Source organism: Crocodylus siamensis, chromosome 7, assembly GCF_052110815.1.
Source record: "Crocodylus siamensis isolate JL-2025a chromosome 7, ASM5211081v1, whole genome shotgun sequence".
Taxonomy (NCBI): Eukaryota; Metazoa; Chordata; order Crocodylia; family Crocodylidae; genus Crocodylus; species Crocodylus siamensis.
This window is the reverse complement of record NC_143401.1, coordinates 21,303,013-21,311,740: the sequence shown is the minus strand read 5'-3', so window position 1 is coordinate 21,311,740 and position 8,728 is coordinate 21,303,013. Positions and strand designations below refer to the sequence as shown.

Below are 8,728 nucleotides of genomic sequence, written 5' to 3'. Positions count from 1 at the left end.
GCATGAGGCATTAGACCAAGCCAGACAGAACCTAACGTCATTGTTGGCAATAGATGAGGAAAATCACCTGCTGCATCACCTATTCATTGAAGCACAGAAGAGATGAAGGCTTACAAAGCTTGCACATGAAGCCCATAAGCTCCTGGAAGAGACTGGGGATGCAGGACCAAACCTAGGGGCCGCAATGGCGTGGGCGGACCTATTCCCACAGCGTTGTATTCGGACACCCGGACCCTGCCACAGAAGCGTGGGTCAAGCTGGACAGACGGAGATCGGGAGCTTCAAAACAAGATGAGCAGCGGGGGCCAGCACGGCCCTCGCGGGGAGCGGCGCCCCGCGGCAGGCTCCTTCCCGCGCCGGTCGAGCGCGGCCGCCCGCGCGCGCCCCCTGGCGGCCCGGGCCGGCCGCTCGGCCCCGCCGGGCAGGGGGCGGCGCCGAGGAGCAGCTGCGGCGGACCCGGCTCCCGGCTCGCGCGCCCGCAGTGCTTGCGGCGCTGCCGCGGGGCGGGGGCCGCCGCCGGGAGCATGCTGAGCCCCAGGGTGCGGCAGGCCCGGAGAGGTGAGTGCCGCCGGCGCGTGTCCCCGCGCCGCACCTCGAGGCGCTCCGCAAGGCAGGAGCGGCCGCCCCCGGCCCCGGCCCGGCCCGGCTCGGCTCGGCTCGGCTCCTCTTGTGCCGCCGCTCGTGGACGTCCCCGGGCGTCGGGGCGCCCGGAGCAAGGTTTGGCCCAGCCGAGGGCACAGCGCTGCCTGTTGCTGGCGGAGACGGGGGCAGGTGGGCAAACCTGCCTCGGGAAGGGCTGTTTCGGCAGGGGCGGGAGCTGGGGTCTGCCAGCCCCGGCGAGATGCGCCTTCGGTGTCACCACAGCCCGGTGGCGCGCGCGGGGCACGGCTCCTGCCTCTGCCCCGCGAGGCGGGTGTTGCTGCTGTAAGAGCCCTGGCTTGCCGTCCCTTTGCTCTTCGCAGCCGCGTGGGGTCTCGTTTTGAAAGAAAGGCTAGAGGAGTGTCACTGAAGCAGAGCGCAGGCGGTCAGCATGGGAGAAAACCTAAGTATTAGACCCTTCTTCATCCACACTGGCTTTGTTAAATAGCAAACTGCCATCTCTTCATAAAGAAGTGGTAACCCTCTAATGGAGTGGTTTTCAACCTGCGGTCCACGGACCCCTGGGGATCCACAGCCTAGGTCTAAGGGGTCTGCAAAGAGATGGCTACAATCACTCAAAAGTATGTAAACACCCACTCTTATAATTCAAAGGGGTCTGCACCTCCATTCAAAATTTTTTAGGGGGTCTGTAAATGAAGAAAGGTTGAAAGCCACTGCTCTAATGGCTTGATGATGTTAGCGGTGCTGATTCTGAGAGCAGTGCTTCCAGCTGGATGTTAGTGCGGATGGTGCAGTAGCACATGCAGGGCTTCTCTTCCATGTGCTTCTCGCAGTGTGACTAATGCTGAGTTCCTTGACATTGTCTCTGTCATTTCGAGGCTCCAGGATTGTAAGGATCATAGTAAATGCTTATGTACGTGCATTTGATTTTCCTTAAAGAGTTGCTTTTCTGAGAGTTTGGAGAGTTTTGATCTAAGTTATAGGCTCCATTGCTGTGGCATACAAGGGCACCTATCAACGTGAGGGACCTCTGCTCCAGTGCATGCTAATTTAGAACAGACTCAGCTGCCAGTGTGCTGGTGCATGGTAATTAGCAGCTCCAGCAGCCCCTGTCTCACCTGTATTCAGTGTCCCCACGTTTCAAAATCGCAGCGGGGCGCTTTAACTAAAACTCCTCAAACGAACTTCAACTAAAGTGTCCCTGCCACCATTTGGAAGTGCAGGGACACTGAATGCACGTGACATTGCTGGTGCTTTAGTTAGAGAGGCTCTGAGAGCTGCTCTAACTTAAAGCGCCCTCCACCCCCACCCCAGAGCATAGGTATAGACACCCCAAGCTTGTTATATGTAATGTATTTCCTCTCACAAAGCCCTTGTGAATTATTATATTTCCACTTAGGGGGGTGAGCCACAGAAAAGCAAAGTGGCATGCCCAGGGTCTCATAGGAAGTCTCTGGCAGAGCAGGGAAAGAAAAAAACTTTCCCTAGTCCCAGGCTAATACCCTAGTTAATAGGCCATCTTTCTTTCCTTTCATTCAACTAGGCTTGAAGAGAGTTAGTTGTGGGCAGACTTAACCAGAGCTCTGGTTACAGTTTGATTTTGCACAACCTTGGGACCGCTGAGCTGATTGTGTCATCATCCTATGGCTCAAATGCATGGAAAGTGGAAATGCAGTTTCAATTGAAGATGGTCCCAGACCATGCTCCCTTGTCTGGACAACTTCAGTCTTTTAAGAGTGCCAAAGCTGGATTTGGTTTGACACTTTGAGCCCAACTTCAAAAAAAAAAAAAAAAAGTGGCATAGGGAACAAAGGTGCATTTTTATATCAGTGGGTATTGCCAATCATGTGTCTTTGCCTTTCTGTCAGTTAAATTAAGTCTGAATAACGTGAACATTTGCATTCAGATGCACATTATGTTTTCATAAGGATTATCCTGGTAGATTGAAAACCTTAATGTGCGCAAATGGGTCTTTTGGAAAAAGCACTCGTATTGGCTAAGCCTGAATGGTTTTTGCATTTTTTTTTCATTTAGCTTTTTATATAGAGTAACGGGCAGAATCCAGGATTCTGAAATCATAAGCCTGTAGGGGAAAATGTCTCCTACGTATTTTTTACTTTGGTTAATTACCCTGTGAGGACATGGAAAAAACTGCCTTCCACCTGGAGGGAAAACTCTTTCAATACTAGAAGCAACAAAAGCAGATCTCGGACAAAAAACCTCAACGTTGAGGAAGGCAGTTTCCTATGTTCTTCATTGTACTGCTTCAAAAGATGTGAAAATACCCAGGACTTTTGGTCACTGGTTTGGGCATTTGTGAGTGTGTTATGTATGGCCTGTCTTTTTCAGATGGGCTGTGTGTGAAATGCAAGCTGGTTTGATTTCAAGATGCTGCTTTCTTTTTCTAATGGATTATATGACATTAAAAACAGAAGGCTGGATTAGATGACCCACGGAGTCCCTTCCTGTTCTGTGACCGTGTCTTCAGTAATATTTGTCTTAGTAATATAGATCCTTTATACGTACCCCACCATTTCCTGGGGATTCATTCTTACAAGTATCAGTATTCAAATACCATCACATTTTGGGTGTCTTACTCTGAAGCCTGGGTCTTCAGCCAGTTGTGTCCTTCCTGTAATGGTTCCAGCAACTGGAAACATGCTACTTTTGGGTGAGTTGTTCTGTTGAGCTCTCACTCTATAAAATCATTTAAAACCTTTAATTCCTCCCCCTCTACCCCCAGACTCAAGGAGCACATCCAGACAAGTATGCAAGTGCCTGTTGCAGTGTCTCAAACCAGTTTGAGACACTGCAAGAGGCATGCTGAGAACAAAAAAATGTTCCCCGTGTTGCATATTTGCAGTGCGGGCTCTAAATTTGCTACCTGGTGCCTCCCTCGGAGCAGTTGCTGTTTGTGGGGGGGGCAACAGCACTCTCAGGAGGGGCATGTGCTGTCCCTACACGTTGCCTATGGTCCTGACACCAACTGGCTGGGTCCCAGAAGCTCCTGAGAGCAAGTAGTCCAGAGCAGGTTGCCAGGGCAGCTTTTTATACTGCTGAGGTGAGTGCAGGTGCCTGCTCCAACGTCCAGCTCCCCTTGGCTGCAGATTAGGGCAGAGCTCGGCAGAGTCACTTTGCCCCAAGGCCACACCAAAGTGCATGTTCAGGCACTTGTGCTGAGGCAAAAATCCCTGGTACAAATTTGCACCCCTCTTATTTGAGCTGCTGCAAGTGAATTAGCCTTCATGTGTGGACGTGCCCAAGGGGTGGTCGTCTGATTGAGAGGAAAAATGAGTGGAGAATACAGCTTGCAAGAGGTGCACAACTGCTTTCAGTTGCAGTAAATACTGCAGATCTTTATCATATAACTATCCAATTGCCCATCAAGAATGATGGGTGGCGGTCAGGGGCAGAGGCCTGCATCTAGCCCCACCTCCCATCTTTGGGACCTGGACCCCCTTCTCTTTTCCCTCCCCCCTCCCCACCTGCTTCAAGGCTGGGGCTGGGCTGCACCCCCTCCATTTGATGGCCATGCCCCCCCATGCGCTCTGTTGCCACCTGCAGGGTTGGGGGGGCATGGCCAGCAGTGCAGCTCGGGGTGCTGGTGGGGATAAAGCCTAGTGTCCAGACCTGCACCCGTGCTCCTCTCGTCTGGGCCTGCCCCCCCACCCCTGCAATTTGGGCCTGACCCTGTTGTGGCACAGTAATGGGCCAGAACAAGTGCCTCAGGTCTTTGTCGGCATGACCAAGGTGGGAAGAAATATTTCTATCACTCTTCTCCCCCCGCCCCCAGTTAAATGTGTTATAATTTAATTTTAAAGAGAGGTGGGTTTCAGTGTATATTTAGAAGTGGATTTTAAGGATGATGTACAGCAGGCTTGGCAGCTGTGATTTCAGAGGGTAAAGTACCATTATTGCATGCTTACAATAATGTGTCCTTGCTCAGTGTAGCACCACATAGTTGCAATAAGGCATCTAATTTTTAATGTTTAATGTCTTTGCAGCGGCGTCATTGCATGTTTAATGAAAATGGTGCATCATAAATTACAGGAGAGGAGAATTGTGTTTTAAAAAGTAGGTTATTTTGTCTTTTCTGATACAAAAATTATTAGAGTAACTTGTGCTTATAACTGGCCTACAGTAGTATATTTAACTTTGGCATGAGTTTGCCACAGAGCCAGGAAACAATACTTGTATTCAGAAAAAGTAATTTGATTTCCCACCCCACAATCTTTTTTGTATCTGGCTGCCATTACCACAGCAGCTGAGGGCCTCACAATCTTTAGGAGACTTACCTATTTTCACTCATGCCCCACTGCAAGAAGTAGGGAAATGTTATCATTTCTACTTTACTGATGGGGAATTAAAAAGGCAGCAAAAGGTTAAACCCCACATCCAGTTCCACCATCTAGCATTTGAATGCCACTGGTGTCATATTTAGATCCTTTTCCAGCTGTGTAAGTATACTTATCCTTGTGAGCATACTCAGAAAGTATCCTTGTCTGCTCCACCCTCCTCTGGATTTCCCTGTCTTCAGAGACAGGCCCTGAGTGGGATTTCTGGGTGTGCCCCCGCAAATGGCAAAACCTGGTTAGGTGGTGGCTGGGCTCCAGGGCCCGATCCTGTGTGCCCCAAGAACTCCCCGAAGGATTTACTCAGGGACATAGGAGCAAGCCCTTGAAACTTGAGGAGCACAGATGTTTTTGGGTTGCCTGTGCTCTCCCACCATAAAGCAAACCAATGTCTACTACAAAATAGTGGCACAAATTAATACTACTTTTTGTCACAGCCACAAATTTGGACATCCGTGGTGTGACAAAGGGTATGGACCTCTGTTTGCTTTTGCTTTGTGCCTTCATAAAAAATTCATGGTGGCATAAAGGAGATGACTTTTTGCATTCTGAAAACAATTGGCTCCAGAGGAACTATGCCGATTACAACTGCCTGAAAATGTCCCAGGCAGCCAAATTCATCCACATAACTTTGATGCAGGGTATTAGGTTTGTAAAAAGAAAATGCACGTAGTTGCGGGATGCTTGAAGAAGCTCTTCCATTATTTCAGACATATAGATCTGACCTGTCTAGTGACTGGAGCTCATCTGCCCAGAGCTTTATTGCCTAACTAGAGAAGTAATTTATTAAAAGCACAGTCATAATTAGTGCAGAATGCTACTGACAGCTCTTGGTCTTGTGAAATTCTTATCTAGGCTGAGGTATTCCAGTTCATTTCTGGACCCTAGGGTATATTTGGTGATGTTTCCTAAAATTAGGGAGGAAAAAAAGTTGGGCTTTTGAGTGTTGAGCGTGACATGTGAGTTTGGTCGGGGACACTGACTGTGACACAAAGTTGGCCAGTTAGATTTTCAGTGTCACAGCTACACAGCAGTTCACAGGTAGTCCAGAGATGTGGGTTTTCTGGGAGACTTTCTGTAAAATTTTCCAATGCCCTAAATAGAGCATGATCTGATTTAGCATGTTTGTTTGACTTATATTTAGTCAACAAAACTAAAAAAGTACCTCCATGTTAATTTTATGTCCCACTAGCCACAAGTCTTTGAACTTAAATATTTGATTAGGAAAAAAATTAAATACAGCACACTTAGTGTGGTTTAAATGTGGTATTCAAATCTTTATGTGGAAAGCAATCACTTTTATTGGAATACTTAAAAAAATGTAAGGACCATTCACAATAGCATGTACTTCCCTTACATTGTTTAAATTTAAGAAAAAAACTGAAGGCACTGAAAACTGTTGACACACCAGTTTTAGCACACCCAAAGAACTGTGCATGATATACCGTGTTTTGGTTTTGATTTTACCTGCACAGCCAATTAGGTGAATTCATAACTTGATTTTTGGTTTGGATTATTCTGTGAGTGTCTTTGCCCTCCTGTTTACAGATCAGTAAAACATATATGTGCTTTCTCACACTTCCTAGGGATAATTACCTGAAAAACGTTAATTACAACTTTGCAACTGCCAAGCTTGCCTAATATTGTATTGGCATCCATTCGTTGTTGCTAATGAATTTTATGAAACAATTAATTTTTAGAAATGAAAAATTACCCACAGAAAAATAAAGCACTGGAAAATGTTCTGCCACACATCTCTGCTTGCACATCCATAGCTAATTCTGCTAGTTTGGACATTCAGGGGAAGCAAAGAGAGCAGGGCTGTCTCTGGGATGGTGCATCCTGAGCTGGAAGTGGTGGAGCTGAATGCAACCTAACTGCAGAAATGAATTATGCAGAGTAGCTGTTGGCCTAAACACAGTGGGGTAAGCTGGATGGTGAGTCAGTCTTCCACACTGAGGTTCAACTTCTGCCAGATGTTCCTTGACCATGAACTGATCTTTTTCTAAGCCCTGGACCTTGTCAGTGGTAGTTGAGTGGTTATATTTGTAGAAGGATAGTTAGAGATTTTCATTTGTACCCTGCAGGTACGTGTATCCATTTTGTCCTATCAGTTCATCTAGTAGCTACAGGTAGATTTTGAAAAGGCCTGCAGAGACTCTATTGATTTTGGGGAAATATCTTTAATGAAGGATCTGGTGGTAGAGGTGCATTTTTCTATCATTACTTGTTTAATCCCTCATCTTCCATTCACTTAACACATTGCATCCCTCCTCACCTGAGACAAAAGGCATTTTACAGGCTGGGTTCCCCTATAAGGGGATTTTCTCCTGCCTTGGTCAGCTCAGGACAGGTTACATCAGAGTCTTTGAGAGGTAAGACCTCCTTGGCCTCTGCCCCTTTAATCTAGCTTGGCATTCTAGCATAGACCCTGATTGGACCTGGCTTTGAGACACTAGCTTCATTTGTCTCTTCCAGTCTCTGGGCCTGTGGCTGGCCCCATGTGCTGCACCCTCTCCGGTGCTGGGCCCTGGCTCCTCTGATGCTGAAGGCAGTTTACAGGCTGTGCTCTCCAGAGGGGGAATTTTTACCTTTCTGGGTCATCTCAGGACAGGCTGCATCAGAGATCTTGTGAAGTAACTGCTTTAGCATCTCTGACTTGGATGAGATGATGTTAAATGGACTGGTTGTGCAGATGTCTGGGATACTGCCCCAGGAATTAAGGTTTGAACAACTGGATAGTTTCCTTATACAAACCTGAACAAAGTAATGTAAGCAAAAGAGCTTCATCTAACTTACAGCTTAGCCCCACCCTGTGAGGGCTGGTAGGGATCCCTACCCAAGCATGTTCCTCTTGAGTGTCCAGCAGCATTTTGTCTTGCACAGGAGATAAAAGAAGAGGGAGGGGGAGCCAGCTTTAACCCTTCTGTATTGGAGGTGTGGCAGTGCACTTGTGCTGTGTTTTCAGGACTTTGTGGGGATGACTGGCTTGTACCTTTCATTCTGAATCAGATCAGTGGGAGCAGCAGCTCACCTACTGTCGTGACTGTGCCCTGGGTATTCATGTTGCACGGTGAATGGGCTTTCCATCGCCTTAGTGATAGGATGTCATAAGATAGGATCTTCTCACATACTTCTATTCCCTTCTGTCTCAAGCCAGCCCAGAACTGGACAAATGAATGAATGAGGGGACATCCCTTTTGATCCTCAACCCTCCTTCCCCATCTTTTTTTAGGGGAGCTTTTTTTTTTTTCTCTGAAGATGATAGCTCAGACTCCCCCTTTTCCTTCGTTGGGGCAGAGTGGGGGCATTACTCTTCCTGAAGAAGGGGGGAAATGCAACGAGCAGTTCCTCCCATTCTTTGAGGCTCTGCTGCTTTCTATACTGTCAGGTAAAGCTTGTCATCTGGACACCAGCTTTTTTGCTGCTTCCACCTCACATCCCTGTGCTCAGTGGGGCCTTATTTCACTTGCGAGCAGGAGAGTGAGGGAGAAGAAATGGGAGAGAGAGCTCTTTATGCATCCCTTTTGTCACTGAAGATTGAGTTAGACTTCTGTGCACTGAACAGTGGGGAAGGAATTTAAATTATTCTGATATTTGGTGGCAGTAGCAGGCTCTTAATTTCCATGGGAAGCAAGGCACCAGAGGGGGATATGATGTATATAGCCAAGGTGTTAGGAGTGCAGCAGTTCTCTGCAAGCACTTACCCTTGAGGCGAATGTGGTAGTCTGAGTATTACTAACATGCAGGTATAGGTGGTTCTGAATGCATTGCTT

The 8,728-nt window shown here is 47.6% G+C and overlaps 1 protein-coding gene across 1 annotated transcript in view; it reads left to right on the top strand.

Annotated features, from left to right (window-relative positions):
- The first annotated feature begins 453 nt into the window (after positions 1-453).
- The window catches only part of ARHGAP22 (Rho GTPase activating protein 22), a 306,841-nt gene continuing 298,566 nt past the window's right edge, over positions 454-8,728 (top strand). The window contains exon 1 of the mRNA XM_090057610.1: positions 454-558. Within this exon, the coding sequence (XP_089913736.1) occupies positions 525-558 (34 nt within the window). The 5' untranslated portion in view covers positions 454-524. The remainder of the gene's footprint in view (positions 559-8,728) is intronic.